General features: G+C 47.4%; 2 protein-coding genes across 3 annotated transcripts; both read left to right on the forward strand.

Annotated features, from left to right (window-relative positions):
* Nucleotides 1-147: 147 nt before the first annotated feature.
* On the forward strand, nucleotides 148-13001 carry lcp2a (lymphocyte cytosolic protein 2a). 2 transcript variants are annotated; one of them, XM_047607579.1, is made up of 22 exons: nucleotides 148-798; nucleotides 892-1127; nucleotides 1539-1601; nucleotides 2098-2144; nucleotides 2322-2390; nucleotides 2473-2495; nucleotides 2641-2681; nucleotides 2827-2914; nucleotides 3202-3290; nucleotides 3380-3443; nucleotides 4120-4188; nucleotides 4268-4290; nucleotides 4406-4425; nucleotides 7737-7844; nucleotides 7922-7940; nucleotides 8105-8120; nucleotides 8391-8478; nucleotides 8926-8966; nucleotides 9133-9203; nucleotides 10060-10134; nucleotides 10589-10738; nucleotides 12243-13001. In XM_047607579.1, exons 2-22 carry the CDS (start codon nucleotides 1050-1052, stop codon nucleotides 12378-12380), a joined length of 1380 nt encoding a protein of 459 aa, XP_047463535.1. In that variant the 5' UTR covers nucleotides 148-798; nucleotides 892-1049; the 3' UTR covers nucleotides 12381-13001. The 2 variants fall into 2 exon arrangements, with proteins under 2 accessions (XP_047463535.1, XP_047463534.1); XM_047607578.1 differs by having other exon boundaries at nucleotides 153-798; nucleotides 2827-3004.
* Nucleotides 13002-14299: 1298 nt separating this feature from the next.
* foxi3a (forkhead box I3a) lies at nucleotides 14300-15632 on the forward strand. The gene is made up of 3 exons (XM_047607773.1): nucleotides 14300-14998; nucleotides 15153-15416; nucleotides 15544-15632. Exons 1-3 carry the CDS (start codon nucleotides 14437-14439, stop codon nucleotides 15630-15632), a joined length of 915 nt encoding a protein of 304 aa, XP_047463729.1. The 5' UTR covers nucleotides 14300-14436.
* The last annotated feature ends 5708 nt before the right edge of the window (nucleotides 15633-21340 follow it).

Here is a 21340-nt window from a genome sequence, read left to right on the forward strand (position 1 = left end):
ATGTCCTCCTCCAGGTCCTCCAGGTCCTCCAGGCCTCCTCCAGGTCCTACAGGTCCTCCAGGCCTCCTCCAGGCCTCCTGCCTCTTCTTTTCCACCATGTTCTCCTCTCTAAGCCTCTTAAAGTTCTCCTCCCTGCTCTCAGCACATCTTACTGCAGAACCTTCTTTAGGAACCTTTCATCTCTACCTCCATCTAGAAACAGCTCAGAAAACATCAGGGTTTAGTTTAGTTTCTTAGAGTCTGGTCTAGTAGCCGCTCTCTGAGTCTTTGGGAGCACAGGGCCAGGTTTCCAGATGTGTTAGCTAGCTAGCATTCCATCGTCTCAGTGCAGTATGTTCCGTGTTTGTTGTTGTCTGAACATGTGTTAGGAGGTGATTTTACTTTTAGTTTTTACTCTGACGTCAACATGTCTTTTATCTACTTTGTGTTTGTGTCTCGGTTGTAAAGTTTCGCTCCCTCTCTGATCCGACCCGGGTTCAGCGCTAACTTCTTGTCGGTGACAAACTCGACTTTGAGGCTGATCCGGAGTCGGCGTCGTGTCTTTATCTGGTGTTTTCTTCGTCGAGTTCTTGCAGCGAGTGGGTGCAACTGCAACGTCTGTTCCGCTCTGTGGCTTAAACAGTCACTTCCTCTGAGAGAGGGAGGGAGGAAAGAGGTAACGAAGAGACAGAGACAGAGAGAGAGAGACTGAAAGAGTGGGAGCCAGGAAGAAGGAAGCCATTTTGGGTCCTCGGTGACATGTCCGCCTGCATTTTGCTTCCTGGCGTCTGGATGCTTCGCTCAGTGAGGTAGAGACGGGTGAGTTCGTTTGAGGAACTAAAACCCAAAGACGCTGGTTCATTTGTTTTTTCTCTCGGTCTTAAAGAGAAGTTTGGTTTTCACGTTTCACAGGAAGGAGCTGGTGGAGCAACGAGGCCGACACTGCGACGAGAAACAAAACAAGGCGAGCGGCCGTCCTTCAGATGCTCGTGTGGTCAGAGTGAAGCCAGAGTCCAGAGTCCGGCCTTCAGCCTCAGCACCGTGTCTCCGGGTCCCGGAGACCAGACACCATGAGTTCAGACCGAATGCCGTCCAAGTCGGAGGTGATGGGGTGGAGCCCACAGCAGCTGGCAGACTTTCTGAGGAGGGTGAGCTCTTTCTACCCACGGCCTTTATTTCCACAGATGCTGCAGATGGAAAGTTTGTGCACAGTCAAAGCCAAACCTGATCACTGGGTCAAAGGTAGAGGACGAGAAATAAAACGGCTCCAAACCAACCACCCACGAGTAAAACAGGAACATTTACTTCTTTAAGTCGTTTTTCTTTTAGCAGAGACGAGTGAATGTGTGAGGCGGCTGCTGGGTTTCCCCTTTCTGTCTTCTTTAACACTTATCAGTCTCCTCTGGACCAGGGTCCAGACATGGTTCTGTGACTTTAGAATCAGACTGAACTCTGGGAAATCGTGTTTGGTTTCATCAGCTTGGTCTCTGGTTGAGGACGAGTCTGTATCATCGTGTGTGTGATTGTTGTCACTAAGAGCCTCGGTTCTCGTCCTGCAGATGAATCTCTCCGGCTGCGATAAAGTCGTGTTGAAGAACTCCATCAGCGGCTCCAGATTCGTGGTGAGTTCAGGAACCCAGACTGACGTAAAGTCGACTGTGGCTGCCTACGTTGAGTCGACCTGTAGATCAGCAGCTGAATGTGTTAACCACAGAGACAGAGTATGATGGTGCCCTGAGCTTCCTCACTCATCTCTGGCAGCGCCTCGCCTCACATCAGCGTACCTTCATTCCTAAAGCATTCGTAGTCCTCCCAGACCACCAACGAGATTACATCTCAAAATTATACACCGGACCGGACCGAACCGGACCAGACCAGACCAGACTGACCAGACCAGACCAGACCAGACCAGACTGATCAGTATCTTTAATTCAGTGACATCCACATAGAGACAGAATAAGACAGGTTGTCCCAGACTGACTCCATGTCTAGAGGTTCTTAGGAGGCTGTAGAGGAGGAGGCGAGGGGGGGTGGGGTGGGGGGGTGGGGGAGTGAGGGGGTGAGGGGGTGAGGTGGGGGCGTTGTTCCGCGTCCTCACACTGTGTTTTGTCTTTCCAGAATCTGAGTGACAATGACCTCCAGAAGTTCCCCAAACTTCATGCTCCGTGAGTACCGCCCCCTGCTGCTGCACCATGGTACTGCAGCAGGGTTATATGAGACCAGACCAGACCAGACCAGACCAGATCAGATCAGACTTAGATCAGACCAGACCAGACCAGACCAGATTAGACCAGACCAGACCATCCTGATGTGTGACTGATGAACTCCTTGTGTGTGTGCAGGATGATCTCCAAGATCAGCAATGAAATCAGCAAGAAGGAAGGAAAGAGTTTGTTCCAGTTCGGTAAAAAGTGAGTTTAGACAAAGAGTCTGAAACAGTGTCTGAGTTAAAAGAGTTTGTGTTTTTAAACGTGTTCTTTGTTCCTGTTGCAGACAGACCCCGTACTACGCTCCAGGTATGAACCCAGTCATTGCTTCAGTTTTTAGACTTTTCATACATTCAGAGATTAAACTGAACTCTCTTCATGTGTCAGGACGATGATTCACTGTCTGATCGTCTTTAATCTGTTGTTAAATCAAGACTGAATGTTTTGTGTGCAGACACAGGCGCTGACGTTCAGGGCTGGGGAGAAGACGAGTTTGTGAGTTTGACCTTCATCTCTTTCTGTTTATCTGCTGAATATTATTAATTATAAAAGTCATATAAGAGAAACAATATGGAGGCACGGAGGTCACACAACAAGAAAAGACTCAAATAAAACTGCTAAAATATTAAATGTGTGTCAGGACGAGTTCGATGAAGACTATGAGAGTCCGTACAGCGGAGAAGATGACGGCGGCAGCGACGACTACGAGTCTCCAAACGATGATGACGGTGACTATGAGCCTCCACCCACCGAACCCCCAGACGACCTCCCCCACAAGCTGTGTCCCAGCAAGTCCATCGGTGACGGGGAGTACATCGGTAAAAACCATACGTTCAAAGATCGGAATCAGTCACTGACAGACGACTTCAGGACCTTCAACCAACCAACTGACCAACCAAACAATCATCCATCCATCCATCCATCCATCATCCATCCATCCATCCATCCTGCTCTGTTGTATAATTTGCTGCAGATTAAAAGTTAAAGACTAACTAAGGTGTGTTTGTTCTGACAGATAACAGGGATAACCATGTGTCGTCTATGGCTCCGCCCCCTGTCCTGTGCCCCCGCCCCCCTGTTGCTGCTCCGTCCACTCTGTCCCTGGTGAGTCCACTCTGACTCCTCTACAGGGGGCGCCACAAGACCTCAAGGCCACCAGGAAACTTATTTTATTTCATTGTTGTTCCCTTCAGCCCAGAGATCCGGCCTCTCGGAGAGACCCCTCCCCTCACTCCGCTGGACGACCATCAGCAAAATGTGAGTAGCGCTCTGATGCTAACAGACACAGTCATCGTGGCAACAGCGTAAAACAGCTTGATGTTTGTCTGAGGTCCTCTAAGAGAATCGTATGAAGTACGTCTGGTCTCTAGTGGTTGCCTAGGTAACCCTCTCTATCTATATCTGTGGTCCTTGTGAGTCATGATTCTCCATCTGTTGAGCTAATGTGGAACACTTTGGGTTCTTTGGTTCTCCAAACGTCCAGACACATGGAGGAAATCTCCATCTTCTTCTGGATCGTATAATGAGCTCAATGGTAGAATGTGATGACGTCCAGGAGAAATAAAATGTCCAAAGGTTGAATTGTGTGAGCGTTGCCTCCTGTAGTGAATCAGTAGCATTTTGGAGCCAGATTCACTTTAAGAGGTAAAAACCCAACGTGGAGGAACTTTGGGTTCTTTGGTTTGATCCTAATGTCCAGATGGAGAGTGGACCTGGTTCTGTTTCACTAGAACCTTTGGAGAACATGTGAGCTCTGTGGTGTTTCTAGAAACTCTGGGTCCAGGTCTGGTCCAGGTCTGGTCCAGGTCTGGTTCAGGGTCCATGGAGACCAGGGTCATATGTCAATCAGCTGCGTCCTCAGAGTTCTGGTTCTGGTTCTTCATGAATCAGATTCTCATTCTAATATATATTTTCATTTTTGATTCATGTCCAGTTCCTTCGGCCCCGCCAGCCATCTCTCGTACAACCAAACCAGGACGAGACCCCAACGCCCCCATGAGAGGTTTGATCCTTCATCACCTACATTAACTCTCCATCTTCATCCGTGAACGTTTCTAAACTAATCTGTTTCCTCCTGGCAGGTCCTCGCCGTGACCCAGGGGAGGTGAGAAGATCAAATAATGAACAAATTAAGTAGAAAAACAACTGGAGCTGAGTCTGGACTGGCTCCACATACTTCTGTTTTTTACTGATTAATTTTATTTTTTTGTCTTTTACAGTCTGGAGGTCAGCCCTGGAGGTCAGTGCCAACTGGTTGTGTAGTGACATTTTCCAGGTGTCAGGGTGCAGGGTGTCAGGGTGCAGGGTGTCAGGGTGCAGGGTGCAGGGTGCAGGGTGTCAGGATTCAGGATGCAGGGTGTCAGGGTGCAGGGTGCAGGGTGCAGGGTGTCAGGGTGTCAGGGTGTCAGGGTGCAGGGTGTCAGGGTGTCAGGGTGTCAGGGTGCAGGGTGCAGGGTGTCAGGGTGTCAGGGTGCATTGTGCAGGGTGCAGGGTGTCAGGGTGCAGGGTGTCAGGGTGTCAGGGTGCCAGGGTGTCAGGGTGCCAGGGTGCAGAGTATCAGGGTGCAGGGTCTCAGGGTGAAGGGTGTCAGGATTCAGGATTCAGGATGCAGGATGCAGGGTGCAGGGTGCAGGGTGCAGGGTGCAGGGTGTCAGGGTGCAGGGTGTCAGGATTCAGGATGCAGGGTGCAGGGTGTCAGGGTGCAGGGTGCAGGGTGCAGGGTGCAGGGTGCAGGGTGTCAGGATGCAGGGTGTCAGGGTGTCAGGGTGTCAGGGTGCCAGGGTGTCAGGGTGCCAGGGTGCAGAGTATCAGGGTGCAGGGTCTCAGGGTGAAGGGTGTCAGGATTCAGGATTCAGGATGCAGGATGCAGGGTGCAGGGTGCAGGGTGCAGGGTGTCAGGGTGCAGGGTGTCAGGATTCAGGATGCAGGGTGCAGGGTGTCAGGGTGCAGGGTGCAGGGTGCAGGGTGCAGGGTGTCAGGATGCAGGATGCAGGATGTCAGGGTGCAGGGTGCAGGGTGCAGGGTGTAGGGTGTCAGGTTTCAGGATGCAGGGTGTCAGGGTGCAGGGTGTCAGGGTGTCAGGGTGTCAGGGTGTCAGGGTGCAGGGTGTCAGGATGCAGGGTGTCAGGGTGCAGAGTGTCAGGGTGTCAGGGTGCAGGGTGCAGGGTGCAGGGTGCAGGGTGTCAGGGTGCAGGATGCAGGATGTCAGGGTGCAGGGTGCAGGGTGCAGGGTGTAGGGTGTCAGGATTCAGGATGCAGGGTGTCAGGGTGCAGGGTGTCAGGGTGTCAGGGTGCAGGGTGTCAGGGTGCAGGGTGCAGGGTGTCAGGATGCAGGATGCAGGATGTCAGGGTGCAGGGTGCAGGGTGCAGGGTGCAGGGTGTAGGGTGTAGGGTGTCAGGATTCAGGATGCAGGGTGTCAGGGTGCAGGGTGTCAGGATGCAGGATGCAGGATGTCAGGGTGCAGGGTGTAGGGTGTCAGGATTCAGGATGCAGGGTGTCAGGGTGCAGGGTGTCAGGGTTGTCAGGTGTTCAGGGTGACAGGTGTCAGATTCAGGATGCAGGTGCCAGAGTGTCAGGGTGCAGGTTCAGGGTGTAGGGGTCAGGAGATCAGGTGTCAGGGCTGTTCAGGGTGAGGGTGTCAGTGGTGAATCAGGTGTCAGGGTGCAGGTGTCAGGTGCAGAGTGTCAGGTGCAGGGTGTCAGGATCAGAATGCAGGGTGCAGGTGTCAGGGTTACAGTCAGTGCCAGGGTGCGCCAGGTGTGAGTGTTCAGGGTTAGCAGTCTCAGTAGAGGTGTCAGGATTCAGGATTCAGGATCAAGTTCAGGAGAGGGTGCAGGTGCAGGGTGCCAGGATGTCAGGGTGCAGGTGTCAGGATTCAGGATGCAGGGTGCGAGTGCAGGTGTCAGATGCAGATGCAGGATGTCAGGGTGCAGGGTGCAGGGTTGTAGGGTGTCAGGATTCAGGATGCAGGGTGTCAGGGTGCAGGGTGTCAGGTGCTAGGGTGCAGTGTGTCAGATGTCAGGATGTCAGGGTGCAGGGTGCAGGGTGTAGGGTGTCAGGATTCAGGATGCAGGGTGTCAGGGTGCAGGGTGTCAGGGTGTCAGGGTGCAGAGTGTCAGGATGCAGGGTGTCAGGGTGCAGAGTGTCAGGGTGTCAGGGTGCAGGGTGCAGGGTGTCAGGGTGTCAGGATTCAGGATGCAGGGTGTCAGGGTGCAGGGTGTCAGGGTGTCAGGGTGCAGGGTGTAGGGTGTCAGGATGTCTGGGTGCAGGGTGCAGGGTGCAGGGTGTCAGGGTGTCAGGGTGCAGGGTGCAGGGTGCAGGGTGCAGGGTGTCAGGGTGCAGGGTGTCAGGGTGTCAGGGTGTCAGGGTGCCAGGGTGCAGAGTGTCAGGGTGCAGGGTCTCAGGGTGAAGGGTGTCAGGATTCAGGATTCAGGATTCAGGATGCAGGGTGTCAGGGTGCAGGGTGTCAGGATTCAGGATGCAGGGTGCAGGGTGTCAGGGTGCAGGGTGCAGGGTGCAGGGTGTAGGGTGTCAGGATTCAGGATGCAGGGTGTCAGGGTGCAGGGTGTCAGGATGCAGGGTGCAGGGTGCAGAGTGTCAGGGTGTCAGGGTGCAGGGTGTCAGGATTCAGGATGCAGGGTGTCAGGGTGCAGGGTGTCAGGGTGCCGAGTGTCAGGGTGCAGGGTGTCAGGATGCAGGGTGTCAGGGTGCAGGGTGTCAGGGTGCAGGGTGCAGGGTGCAGGATGCAGGGTGTCAGGATTCAGGATGCACGGTGTCAGGGTGTCAGGGTGCAGGGTGTCAGGGTGCTGAGTGTCAGGATGCAGGGTGTCAGGATTCAGGATGCAGGGTGTCAGGGTGTCAGGGTACAGGGTGTCAGGGTGCTGAGTGTCAGGATGCAGGGTGTCAGGATTCAGGATGCAGGGTGTCAGGGTGCAGGTCTGAATCTACGAGGTGGAACATTAGAACAGATCAGTTACACTATAGAACCTTTAATGTTCCTCCGGTGTTCGTGATGAAGCAGTAATCCTAGAGCCGACATTAATCCGGTTTAATGAGGAAAAACAATAGCGCCACCACCTGGTGTCTTTCTCCTGACCAGGTCCTGAACCAGAAACATCACTGGTGATGGTTCAGAAGATTATTAGTGGACCGTTAGAGACGATAACCAGCAGGTCATGTGACTGTTTCTACTGAAGGCTGTAAGATGAAGTGGTGAAATCGTTCCTGTCTGAAGTCATGAACACAGTCTAGAAACCACACAAGCTTGAAGAGGAGGCCTCACACCAATAGAAATAAATAAATTAATAGTGGTGCTAGTCTGAAGTCTAGTTTCACCACAACAGTCACATGACCTGCTGGTTGTCGTCTCTGAGTCTGTGGTGTTTCTGTTATTTAGCCACGCCCACTATGTCAAAACATTAGGAACACTTGTCGCTTCAATATTTCTTCTTCTTCTTTAAACTCGGCTGAATCAACATCTGTTCTTAGAGGGTTCCACTAGCGTACCTAATAAACTGGCCACTGACTGGATGTTTTATTGGTGTGTTCAGGTCCCAGCAGGACTTCCCACCGCCCCCCAACATGCCCAAACCTCCGACTCTTCCTCCACCCGGCACCTCCGTCACCAGAAGCAACTCGTCGGCCAGGCAGCTCCCCAGGTCCCCCCCCCCCACTGGTTTATATTTAGTCACATTACTTTCTAACCTCTCATCTAATTGATGTTTCTGTTTCACAGGAATGATACGTGGCCAGAGGTCAGTCTGATTATTCCGGGGACTGGACAGTTTTGTACATGTTTTTATTGGTTTATTCAGTTTGTAGCTGCAAACATTTAAACTTCATTTCTCATAAAAACATGTTTATACACATTAAATCGTGGTTTAAAAGAGTAAAATATTTCCTTCTCTTCTCTCATCAGCAAGCGCACGATGATGGTGAGATCTGTTCCTTCTTTTACTCTTTCATTTCATTTTTTTAAACATTTAAACAAGAGACAAAATATCAAACACTTCTCAGTCTGTGATGGTTTTCCCACAATGCACTTCTCTTCAGGAGTGTTTAACTTTCAGCCCCATCACTGTCCCAGAGACTTAAATCTATCATCTATAATCCTTGTGTGTGGATCTTTGTGTTCACGTCCTCCAGACTTTAGGATTTTCTAGTTTCACTTGGTTTATTCTTCAAATTCTTCTTCTTTCTTCCAGCTCCTAAACACAACACCTTCCCCCTCCATAATAAAAGCCTGCCCCCCCGCCCTGGACTGCCTGGCCCCCCCTCACGCCACGGCGACAGGTAACCCCGAGCAACCACACACACACCTTTCATTGGCTTAAACTCTTTGTCTTTCGTTCACTGAAAAAAAGGAAACGTAATGAGTTGTGTTGTATGAATGTGAATTCATTAAGAGTTAAGAGATCAACATTTCATAAATACTGATGAATGTTGTGAGACTCTTCTACTCTCATGTTGGTTTATTTGCTGAAGTTCAGACAAAAATAGTAAAGAGAGTTTCTTTATTCTTATATAAATTATTTTATAATTCATCTCATCATTTGACATTTCCGTTTTTTTTCTTCTTCTTATTTGATCAGATTAAATAAAAAATGTAATTAATAGTGGCCTGAGGTCAGAGCCCTGTGGAACACCACAACTGGTCTCTGATGCACATATATATTTTATTCATTAACAATCACTGGTTTAATGTTTCTTAACATAAATTATGTGTTTTTAATGTTGCAGTCTTCCCTCCAGTGCCTCTCTGCCTCATAAAATGTCCTCTGGTAAGAACAACACGAATATTCAAGGAGCAGTTTGACATCTTGGGAAAAAATGGGTCAAAGTCGTCCTCTAATACGTCCTCTACGTCTGGACACCGTTTTAAATCTGAAAATCAATAACACACATTTAGAAAAAGTAATTTTTTTTAATAATGTTGTGTCTTTGCAGCGATGATGGACGACAAAAGAAGCGACAGACAGTCATTTCGTCCTCCTCCACCGACAACAGGATACGCACAGGTAACACAAAAACACACCTTGGTCTTTACACAGGCCGTCAAAACTAACACGTTAACGTTAATTAATCATCATCTGATTCATGTGATTAATGAAGCGTCTGCAGCAGAACGACTGTGAACGTGTCTCAGTTTGTCCAAGTAGCGTTAGCGTTAGCACCAGCTGATCCGGTAGTGACAGGCAGCAGAACCAACCCATAAAGATGGAAGACGCTAAACAGCACGTTGGTCCTCTCCATGGGACATTTGAGGACAAAGACACCAAGAGGGACCAGTGGAGACACATAAAGTATCATCACACTCTGCAGGAAGGAGTTTTCTTTCCAGCTTCAAACAGCACATGAACCAAGCCAAGCATACGTTAGCCGGGGATTCTGCTAGCACTTGGGCTAACGCGGCTAACAGCTGGAGACAAACCAAGACAAACCAACACAAAGACAAGCTGCCAATGCTGCTGCTAATATGTGTCCACTCCTGCAGCCACTGTTCACTGGGACCCTGAGTTAAGCCTAGCTTAGCATCGTAGCCGACGTCCATCTCCCCACAGCAGAGCTGTGATTGGTCCTCTTGGTAACAGTGTGTTTCCTCTTTAGTGTTTAAATGGAACTAGAGCTGTGATTCTTGTTAATATTGATGCTTTGCTGTTGTTGTTGCTCTTTTAAAGTGTGTTGTGTTGAATCTGAGTCAGTTCCTCGGTGTGAACAGCAGGTGGTGCTGTTGTCTTTTTGTCCGCTGAACTTAAAACCCAACAAATATGTGAAACAGGACCAGTTCTCCAGCTCCAGTCTTCAGGCCGTGTGTGCAACAGCTAAAAAGCTGAAGGATTATTCCTGATAATGGTTAATTTTATGTTCGTGCAGGAGCTGGATCCTCGCTGGTACGTGGGTAAAGTGACTCGGGGTCAGGCTGAAGGATGTCTGAAACGAGTCTGCAAGGTAACAACCACACAAACATTTAACGGTTTAACAATAATTTACCTCATTTAGGTGAAACGAGAAAAACTGGGCTCTAGAGAGACATTGTGTTAAGAAATAAACACGATGTCCTTAACAGCACGTTAACCACCACAGAAGAAGATCTGTTGCTGTGTCAGGTACCACTCAGAGTGTTTAGTGCAGGGAGGGGCTGGTGCTTCCAAACACGAACACGTTAAAACGGGAAAACGTCTGAAGTCAGTGAAGTGAAGAGTTTGTGTTTGTTTGTTTTTAATGAGATTTACTATGACTGTTATGATCCATCCTGTCAAATTATTAAACTACTCAACTGTCTCAGGTTCAGACCAAACAATCTGCTCATTCTGTACATTTGAGAAGTTGAACATTTCTTCGTTTGGGTCATTAAGGTGTGTTTAACGTCTCTGTCTCCGTCTCTGTCTCTGTCTCTGTGGAGGACGGGGCGTATCTGGTGAGGGACAGCACCCGGCAGCTCGCCAACCAGCCCTTCACCCTGATGGTCCTCTACCAGGACAAGGTCTTCAACATCCAGATCAGGCAGCAGAACCAGCAGTTCCAGCTGGGAACCGGACTCAAGGCCCAGGAGGTAAAAACCGTATAATTCTCAACTCAAACCACGGGCGCCATGTTTGCTCCATCAGAGGTTACATTCTACAGTGTAACTATATGGGACTGAAATAAATGTTTTATTTCCACCATTAACGTTCCTATAAATGTTATTAATATGTAAAATGTCCTCACTTAAATATCCAGCGTCTCCTTCCTTTAAATATCTTAAATGAGCTGTAAAATCACCTCATCAGTCATGGAGCTGTGTTAACCTTCTCCTCAGCCTCCGTGTTCATCCATCACCGTTAAAAGGTTCAAATTACTCAGAATAATTAGAAAAACTATTAAACTAGTTTTACTGTTATTTAGTGTTATTATTAGTATTATCATTATGGACACATGAGTTTCACAGTATATATGATGCTAGCTGCTATTTTTCTGAGCCTTTAGTCTAGATAACTAGCTAGCATGAGGCTAGCATAAGGCTAGCATAGAGCTAGGCTAACTTTAAACTTCATTCATGTGTAAAGTGGTGTTTCTGAGATCAAGGTTCACATTAATGATGGTGTCACTTTATTTTTCTATATAAAATCTTAACAAACGTCAAACAGAGACACTGACATTTACCTCATCACATAATAGAGAGAAACCAGCTGACGTCCAGTTCTTCCTTTTAATCTCCTGCTCCATAACTTTCTCTGTTTTTGTTCACTGGGGAAACGGTGGAGTTTCCTCCGTGTTTTCCTGATCCTGTGCTGGAGCCGTAGGCTGAGCACTGTGGCATATTTTACCTTTTAATCCAACTTTATTCTCTGTTATTGCCACTTCTCTGTGGGTGAATATGGGTTAAATGGATCCAACATGGCGCCCATGAAACATGTGACCAGCTCAGAACCAATCAGCATAGAGGGACGGATCAGACGCTCCGTCCCCTGGTTGGAAGGACTCTCTCTGATATATGATCAGCTGTAGTGTCTGTGTTGGGCCTGTAGGGGGCGGTGTAATCAGCTGTAGTGTCTGTGTTGGGCCTGTAGGGGGCGGTATAATCAGCTGTAGTATCTGTGTTGGGCCTGTAGGGGGCGGTGTAATCAGCTGTAGTGTCTGTGTTGGGCCTGTAGGGGGCGGTGTAATCAGCTGTAGTGTCTGTGTTGGGCCTGTAGGGGGCGGTGTAATCAGCTGTAGTGTCTGTGTTGGGCCTGTAGGGGGCGGTGTAATCAGCTGTAGTGGCTGTGTTGGGCCTGTAGGGGGCGGTGTAATCAGCTGTAGTGTCTGTGTTGGGCCTGTAGGGGGCGGTGTAATCAGCTGTAGGGGCTGTGTTGGGCCTGTAGGGGGCGGTGTAATCAGCTGTAGTGTCTGTGTTGGGCCTGTAGGGGGCGGTGTAATCAGCTGTAGGGGCTGTGTTGGGCCTGTAGGGGGCGGTGTAATCAGCTGTAGTGTCCGTGTTGGGCCTGTAGGGGGCGGTGTAATCAGCTGTAGTGTCCGTGTTGGGCCTGTAGGGGGCGGTATTCTCCATATAACCAGTGTGTGTTTGGTGTTTCCAGTCGTTCCCTTCAGTCACCGACATCATCTGCCATTACTCCCATTCTCCTCTGCTCCTCATCGATGCAAAGAACCGAGGTTCTGGCCAACAGAACCAGTGTCTCCTGTCTGACCCGGCTGGATATTACATGAGTGGATAGAACTGACCGGGACCAGATGGATCCTGATCCAAGATCCAACCCGGATCTAAAGTAAAGCAGAGCGGGTCCAGATGAATGTCGACCTCAGACCTGGAAGGTTTTTCACAGTAGATAAAAAGTTATCAGGGTTTTTGCACATGTTGCTTTACTTCCTTGTTTTGTCGTGTAACATGTGTATCGTGTGTTGTGTATCGTGTGTTGTGTGTTGTGTAACGTGTGTTGTGTATCGTGTGTTGTGTGTCGTGTGTTGTGTATCGTGTGTTGTGTGTTGTGTATCGTGTGTTGTGTGTTGTGTATCGTGTGTTGTGTGTTGTGTAACGTGTGTTGTGTGTTGTGTAACGTGTGTTGTGTATCGTGTGTTGTGTGTTGTGTGTTGTGTATCGTCCTCTCACAGTCTTTAAAACCTCTTTTGCTCTGAAATGCTTTTACATTCTTTTTTCTGGGTGAAATTTATTCCATGTTCAAACTATGCTAAGATGTTTCTGGCTGAAACTATGGACCTGAGCTAAACCGTGTTTATCAGGATTTTATTTCCGTCACAAACCTTTTCATTGACTCTTTTTTTCATTCACTGTCAACGCGTCTCAATGTTTGTGACTCAATAAAACTTCATGAAACATCTGAGTGTTGAGCTTTGTCTGAAACACAAACTGATTCTGAGTAGAAGAGAGTTGAGCTAAATGAATCTTCAGGAGGATGTTTGGAGGCTGATAAACCGAGTTCAAAGCTTCCATCGGGTTTTTATAATAAATGAGATGTTTAATCGGTGAAAGACTTCGATGTCTGACAGTGTGTGAAGATCCTTGTTCGTTGTAGATACGTGGATTTGTTTGACGGTTAAAGGTGTCCTGTTACTTTTTCTGTTTCTTTCCCACCGACCCCTATACCCCCCCCCCCCCCCCCCCTTTAATCCCAGGACTCAGACAGCGTTGTTTTGTCTGCGTCGTCATTGAAGGCACCGCCAAGATTAACACAAACTTCAACCGTCAAGAGTCAGGTCAACAGCTAACAGTAGCTCCTCCTAGCTTCCTAGCTAACAGTAGCTCCTCCTAGCTTCCTAGCTAACAATAGCTCCTAGCTGTGTAGCCTCTCAGCTATCAGTAGCTCCTAGCTTCCTAGCTCAACAGTAGCTCCTCCCCCCCTCACAGCTAATAGGAGAAAGTTCCTCCTCGCTCAGACTGACTATAAGAATCCGTCTTCTTTGATCGGGGCTGGATGCTAATGATGCTAATGATGCTAATGAGTGTGTTTGGGGCGTTTGAGGAACAATGGATTTGGGCGACACCTCAAACAGCAGCTGGTGTCGTGTTTGTTTTCAGTCTCTGATCTGAACAAATGACATGAATGAGGTGTTGAGATAAACCTGGTGCAGACGGAGGTTTAATAAACCCAGAGACTCTGGTAGAGTTTTACTGTCCTCCGTCCTCCGTCCTCCGTCCTCTAGGCCTAAAGTCTCTATTATTACATTTCCATTTAGTCTTTGAATCAGGTTTTAAACAAATCTAAATATTTCTTGACTGTAAATATCATTAAATCATTCAGAAGCTATTTAATTTAATTAAATATAAACGATAGAAAATATAGAATAAATATAAGAGGAAGAAAATAAAAGGCTTGATAGAGGTTTAACCCTCCATCGTTCCTCTGGTTCATCTGAACCAATCAGACTCTGGACTCATCATGTAACGCGTCATTTTCTCCTGGTTTCACTGATAAAAGTCGTCACAGGATAGTTTATTCAGTTTAGTTTGTCCTTAATTAAAAAGATGAAATGATGAGAGGATAATATAATATAATATAATATAATATAATATAATATAATATAATATAATATAATATAATTTAATATAATATAATATAATAACTTTATGAGTTGGTGACGTCTGTATTGTCTGTTGACGGTAAGAGTCTGATGAACCTGGGGGGCAGGAATCCAACCAGTTCTTATTCAAATCACCACATCACCTGCAGCCTCCAATCACCTGCTGTGTGGGCGGGGCCACAGAGTATAAGTGTCCCAGGTGAGCAGCAGGTGAAGCCACGGAGCAGTAGCAGCATGGAGCCCTTTGGTCTGTCCCCCCCCCCAGCGTGTGGACGCTGCCTCCCCCAGCAGGAGCTTCCCTCTCTGGGTCTGGATCTGTCTGACTTCAGCCTGTACAGCCCCCCAGCTCCACCCGGCTGCAGCTCATCCCCGTGGTTCCAGCCGTGCATCGGAGGCCCGGACCAGAACCTCCAGACGGGGGCCCCCCCAGGCCTCCCCCCGGGCCTCCCCCCGGGCCTCCCCCCAGGCCTCCCCCCGGGCCTCCCCCCAGCCTTCAGAGACCTCCTCCTCCACGGCCTCCAGGGCTCGTTGCTGTTCAGCGGCCCCTGGTTCTCCATGTCCCCCACGGACGACGTCCTGAGCCTGGTCCGGCCCCCGTACTCGTACTCCGCCCTCATCGCCATGGCGATCCAGAGCTCGCCGCATCAGCGTCTGACCCTGAGTCAGATCTACCGCTACGTCTCCGACAACTTCCCCTTCTACAGCCGCAGCAAAGCCGGCTGGCAGAACTCCATCCGACACAACCTGTCCCTCAACGACTGCTTCCGCAAAGTCCCGCGGGACCAGAAGGACCCAGGTGAGACCAGAACCCCCTAAACCTCTAACGTGGTCCCAAGGTCCCCCCTCTGAACTGGTTTATTAGGAGCCATGAAGAAGAACTAGTGTCCTAATGTTTCTAATGTTTCTAATGTGATGATGTTTCTAATGTTTCTGATGTGATGTCTCCACAGGTAAAGGAAACTACTGGACCGTGGATCCAAACTGTGAGAAGATGTTTGATAACGGGAACTTCCGTAGGAAGAGGAAGAGGAAGGCCGACAGCGAGAAGCCTCCCTCCTCCTCCTCCTCCTCCTCCTCCTCCTCCTCCTCCTCCTCCAAACGTCCCATCATGCACTGCAGCAGTGACACTGACCTTCCTCCTCTTCTCTCGGATGCTGAAAGCTTCCTGTGTCACCTCCAGGACTCCTTCCTCCCCCCTGCTCCTCCTCCTCCTCCTCCTCCTCCTCTCCCCCCTGAAAATCCTTCCTCCCTCCCCCAGGCTCGCAGTGGTGCCCCATGGGGGTGCCACAGTGAGCGTCTCCCTCTGCGCCTTCCCCTGACCTGCGACCGTCTGCCCCCCAGAGTCCAGGGTGCAGGCTCTGCAGCATGAGGAGGTGCAGGAGGAGCGTCTCCTCTCTGGGCTCTTCTCTGACCCTCTGCTCCTCCTCTGATGTTATTATTGTTTATTTCCTAATGTCTAATTTATGCTGTACAGTTTATTTCTGTCCTTATTTAAGTTCTTTGGTTTCGTTCCACATGTTTGATAAATAAATTCTGACTGAACATAAAACCTGAAGCTTCCTGTTTATTTTATAATATTATCTTCAGGTTGAAATGAAACTATTCTGATGCAAATAAGAGTTTGGAATTAAAAAGAATCAAAGAAAAATCCTGTTCATATAAACATAAATGACAGGAAAGTTTAAGCACATTGTGCTGTTGATAAAATTATCACATTCATCCCAAACTATCGTCTATTAAAACAAATGAGAGAAAACACACGATGGGACGATGAATTTAAAACCAAAGCTTTTCTAAATAAATGCAACAGCAAAACCAGGAACATTCCTGCTTCATTCACTAACTATCTTATATTAGCCCGTGCTATGCTAACTAGCTTTTATTTCCTCCTGAGTATGAACTGGTTTTATTCTTAAATGGCGAGAAAACAAAGTAAAAAAAAGTTATTTCACCGTAACGTGTACAGATTAATTTAGTTTCAGCTAGTAGCTACAGCTTTAGCTTCATGGAACACTGACATTAGCTATTAGCATCCTCCCACAAGGGTTATATAGTTAGCATCCTCCCATGGTTTAGCTGTAGTTAGCATCCCCCCATGGTTTTAGCTGTAGTTAGCATCCCCCCATGGTTTTAGCTGTAGTTAGCATTCCCCCATGGTTTTAGCTGTAGTTAGCATCCCCCATGGTTTTAGCTGTAGTTAGCACATTCAGCTGATTGTTTGTTTACATCCAACACTTTTAAAGATTCAGGGTTATTTATTCTTTATTGTCACTTTTCACGGAGAAGAACGATTAATGTCGATGAGGCTGAACATCAGGTTAAATTTAAAAAAAACAAATCAAATGATTCATTCACTTTAATTAATTATTCTTTGAGACTCTTTGGATTCTCGATCAGTTTTTTTTGATGGAAAACAGAACTGATTCTAACTGAACCCTTTAGCTTTATATTAGCTGGAGTTTTAGTTGTAGTTTAAGATAATAATTTAATCTAATCTTATGTTATTTGATTGATTTGACAAACTAATTATGGCTGATTAAAGTCTAAGTCTAATTTTAGCTTCAGCGTGGATGGGCCTGTTGTTAGCTTTAGCATTTGGTTTGGTGTTTTAGGGGCTATTTTAACATTAGCTGTGTGTTAGCTTTAGCATTAGCTCTAATGCTAGTTTTGGTTTCAGTGTTTCTGATTCCTACATTAACACTCTGAGTCTTTGAAGGGTTAAATGTTGGAGTGAAGCCTCAGTGTGTGTGTGTGTGTGTGTGTGTGTGTGTGTGTGTGTGTGGGGGGGGGGGTGTCATTGTGTGTCGCTGTGTGTTGTTGTGTGTTGTTTTGTGTCGTGGTGTGTTGCTGTGTAAGTGTGTGTGTGTGTGTGTGTGTGTGTGTCGTTGTGTAAGTGTGTGTGTGTGTGTGTGTGTGTGTGTGTGTCGTTGTGTAAGTGTGTGTGTGTGTGTGTGTGTGTCGTTGTGTGTCGTTGTGTGTTGCTGTGTGTCGCTGTGTGTCGTTGTGTAAGTGTGTGTCGTTGTGTAAGTGTGTGTGTGTGTGTGTGTGTGTGTGTCGTGTGTTGCTGTGTGTCGCTGTGTGTCGTTGTGTGTTGCTGTGTAAGTGTGTGTGTGTGTGTGTGTGTGTGTGTGTCGTTGTGTAAGTGTGTGTGTGTGTGTGTGTCGTTGTGTGTTGTTGTGTGTCGTTGTGTGTCGTTGTGTGTCGTTGTGTAAGTGTGTGTGTGTGTGTGTGTGTCGTTGTGTGTTGCTGTGTGTCGTTGTGTGTCGTTGTGTAAGTGTGTGTGTCGTTGTGTAAGTGTGCCGTTTGTTGACAGTCAAACATCCATCACATCAGGATCAGATCTTCATCAGTTATTGACACAACAGCAGGACGAGGCCTCGGAGTGTGTCCTCTGTTTACGTCCACACGTCCCCCACTGGTCCCCAGACCACAGCATTTACATCTCAGACCGGAGGGGGGACGTGTTCCAACATGATCTAAAACATGATCTAAAACCTGGTTTCAATCCACGTGGAAGGTCTCGGATCACAGGTGTTAAACATACGGCCCGCGGCCCTAAAGCAGCCGTCACAGCCTCTGATCTGTTCCACGGTTCAGATCATCAGACTGATTCACACATTACTCAACACAACAGACCCAGACCTCCGGGGTCCAACCACATGGAGACTGAGGAGGGGCCTCCTGGATCCAGACCTGGATCCAGACCTGGATCTAGACCTGGGACCAGACCTGGATCCAGACCTGGATCTAGACCTGGATCCAGACCTGGATCCAGACCTGGATCCAGACCTGGATCCAGACCTGGATCCAGACCTGGATCCAGACCTGGATCTAAACCTGGATCTAAACCTGGGACCAGACCTGGATCTAGACCTGGATCTAGACCTGGGTCCAGACCTGGTCTGGATCTGGAGTCCCTCAGTAATAGAGGCTGTTGACTCTTTGACTCTTCTCCCTCCGGCTCCAGCTGCTGCTTCATGTTTTCGTCGTGTTCGTCTCTGAACTGAAACGAAGGGGAACATGTGGAGCTGTGTTTCTTTCTAGGTTCTGATTCTGTTACGTTTCCCGTCACTCAGCAGGTTCATGAAACATGTAAAGAGAAAAATCTCTACACATGGAGACAGAGAGGAAGAAAAGGAAACTCTGCGAGAAATAGAAAACTGACGTAGAAAATAAACGATAAAGAAGAATATTTAACACAAGATGTAGATGTTAGATATATAATTTAAACACATTTTCAGTATTTTATTTAAGGGAGAATGTGATGAAACTCGTTCTATAAACACGTCGTCTGATTCATGTTCATGGAAATAAATGTCTCTGAGATCTGAATGATGTGAAACATGAAAACATGGGAAGTGAACGTCTCGTTATGCATAAACACACAGACTCAATTTTAATTTTAATAATATATATATTTTAAATCAGAGCTCTGGACTCTGTGTTTCAGTAAATGCTGCATCATGTAACACGTCACTTTCTCCTGGTTCCATTGATAAAATATAGGATTCAACACGACGACTTGTTATTTGTGACTGTGTTCCAGCTTCGATTCCTCCAGAACTAAACGTCGCTGTTTGGGTGGAGCTGAAGGAGACTTTAGTCTTTATGGAGCTCAGCTGTGCTCAGGGAGATTTGATCTTTAGGACGATGTGACAAGTCTAGAGAAATTAAGTTTCCTTCAACCATCTACAGGAACCAGGAACCAGGAACCATATGTGGTAACGTGGTTCCTGGTTCCTCTCAGTGAGGTTTATCGTCATGTGGTTTTCATTGAGCCAATCAGAGAAGATCCAGGAAACATCCTCAGGTCTAATCAGGGTCTAATGTGGTCTACAAGGTCCCCCCTCTGACCTGGTTTATTAGGACCCATGAAGAAGAACAAGTGTCCTAATGTTTCTGATGTGATGATGTTGATGATGTTCTAATGTGACAAATACATGTTTACATTAGTTTAAGGACCAGGAACCAGATATGAGACCAGAACCAGATATGAGACCAGAACCAGATATGAGACCAGAACCAGATATGAGACCAGAACCAGACATGAGACCAGGAACCAGATATGAGACCAGGAACCAAGAACCAGATATGAGACCAGAACCAGATATGAGACCAGGAACCAGACATGAGACCAGAACCAGATATGAGACCAGGACCAGATATGAGACCAGGAACCAGATATGAGACCAGAACCAGATATGAGACCAGAACCAGACATGAGACCAGGAACCAGATATGAGACCAGGAACCAGGAACCAGATATGAGACCAGGAACCAGATATGAGACCAGGAACCAGATATGAGACCAGAACCAGATATGAGACCAGGAACCAGATATGAGACCAGGAACCAGACATGAGACCAGAACCAAATATGAGACCAGGACCAGATATGAGACCAGAACCAGATATGAGACCAGGAACCAGATATGAGACCAGAACCAGATATGAGACCAGAACCAGATATGAGACCAGGAACCAGATATGAGACCAGAACCAGATATGAGACCAGAACCAGACATGAGACCAGGAACCAGATATGAGACCAGGAACCAGGAACCAGATATGAGACCAGGAACCAGATATGAGACCAGGAACCAGATATGAGACCAGAACCAGATATGAGACCAGAACCAGATATGAGACCAGAACCAGACATGAGACCAGGAACCAGATATGAGACCAGGAACCAGACATGAGACCAGAACCAGACATGAGACCAGGAACCAGACATTAGACCAGAACCAGACATGAGACTAGGGACCAGATATGAGACCAGGAACCAGATATGAGACCAGGAACCAGACATTAGACCAGAACCAGACATGAGACCAGGAACCAGATATGAGACCAGGAACCAGGAACCAGATATGAGACCAGGAACCAGATATGAGACCAGGAACCAGATATGAGACCAGGAACCAGATATGAGACCAGGAACCAGACATGAGACCAGAACCAAATATGAGACCAGGACCAGATATGAGACCAGAACCAGACATGAGACCAGAACCCAGATATGAGACCAGGAACCAGATGTGAGACCAGGAACGTTAAAGGAGTTGAAACATGTCAGTTGGACCCGTAAACCCGTCTCTTCCGTCCTCTAATAAACTCTGTGGTGTTTCCAGGTGTTTCAGCCTGTGAAGGGTTAAAAGTTTTCAGGTTGTATTTGTTTAAAACGAAGTCTGTGTATCTGTGTTTTAATCCTCCACCGACTCATTAACAGTTTTCTGAGCCGCCCTGATGATCTGATGCCACGTTAACGGACGCAGCAGGAAGCATACGGGTCGTCTCCATGAAGCCTGTCAGGATACCAGCATGACCACAGCAGCTCCAACCGCCGCCCCTCAGAGCCTCCACCCCCCGACTAATCCGGTCCATGGTTTACATCAACGACATCAACTGCATTTGTTCCAACAAAAGCAGCTGATGTTCCTGAACTAAACACAAACTGAACTATAATGATCATCATATGTTTTATAATAGTTTATAATAGTTCAGTTAATTCAGTGGAAACACGTCATGATGTTCTTCTTTACAGGTTCATATGTTCTCACGGTCCTGGTCCTGGTCCTGGTCCTGGTCCTGGTCTCCTGGGGTGTCTCCCTCTCCAGGTTTCTGTCCCTGGGGCTGAGAGGACGAGGGACGAGCTGGATGAGTCTGAACAGGCCGGACTCTGAGGACCAGGGGCCGAACAAGACCTGGATCTACTATTTACACGTACGTTTACACTATTCACCACCACGCAGTCAACAAAACAGATCCAGTAGATTATAATTATACATGGACAAAAGTTTAGAGACACCTTCACAGTCACTTCAATGAGAGACTGTCCTCAAACTTTTGACTGCATAGTATATATTGTATATATTTCACAGTTAATAGACTCTAATCATTTTATAAATTCAATGTTACTAATACAAAAAATAGGGAAAAAATAACAGTGTATTAGTAAAAAACTGTTCTTTCTTCAAATGTGAATTTTATGACTTAAAAAATCAAATGAATTAAAGTAAATAGCGTAAATATAAAAGCAGTTAAAAGACAAACAGACACAGTCCTGGTAGAACTCCAAACCTTTAATTAATCATATTTACATCCTCAATAAATCTGTGAAGAATTAATGGAGCTTT

Source organism: Mugil cephalus, chromosome 15 (assembly GCF_022458985.1).
Source record: "Mugil cephalus isolate CIBA_MC_2020 chromosome 15, CIBA_Mcephalus_1.1, whole genome shotgun sequence".
NCBI lineage: Eukaryota > Metazoa > Chordata > Actinopteri > Mugiliformes > Mugilidae > Mugil > Mugil cephalus.

Bases quoted from the DNA above. Each gene is read 5' to 3' on its own strand.
- lcp2a (XM_047607578.1), top strand. From the start codon at position 1,050: ATGAGTTCAGACCGAATGCCGTCCAAGTCGGAGGTGATGGGGTGGAGC. The intron at 2,145-2,321 runs GTGAGTACCGCC...GTGTGTGTGCAG, and splicing joins TTCCCCAAACTTCATGCTCC to GATGATCTCCAAGATCAGCA. The intron at 10,739-12,242 runs GTAAAAACCGTA...TGGTGTTTCCAG, and splicing joins CCGGACTCAAGGCCCAGGAG to TCGTTCCCTTCAGTCACCGA.
- foxi3a (XM_047607773.1), top strand. From the start codon at position 14,437: ATGGAGCCCTTTGGTCTGTCCCCCCCCCCAGCGTGTGGACGCTGCCTC. The intron at 14,999-15,152 runs GTGAGACCAGAA...ATGTCTCCACAG, and splicing joins GCGGGACCAGAAGGACCCAG to GTAAAGGAAACTACTGGACC. The intron at 15,417-15,543 runs CTCCTCCTCCTC...TCTGCCCCCCAG, and splicing joins CCCTGCTCCTCCTCCTCCTC to AGTCCAGGGTGCAGGCTCTG.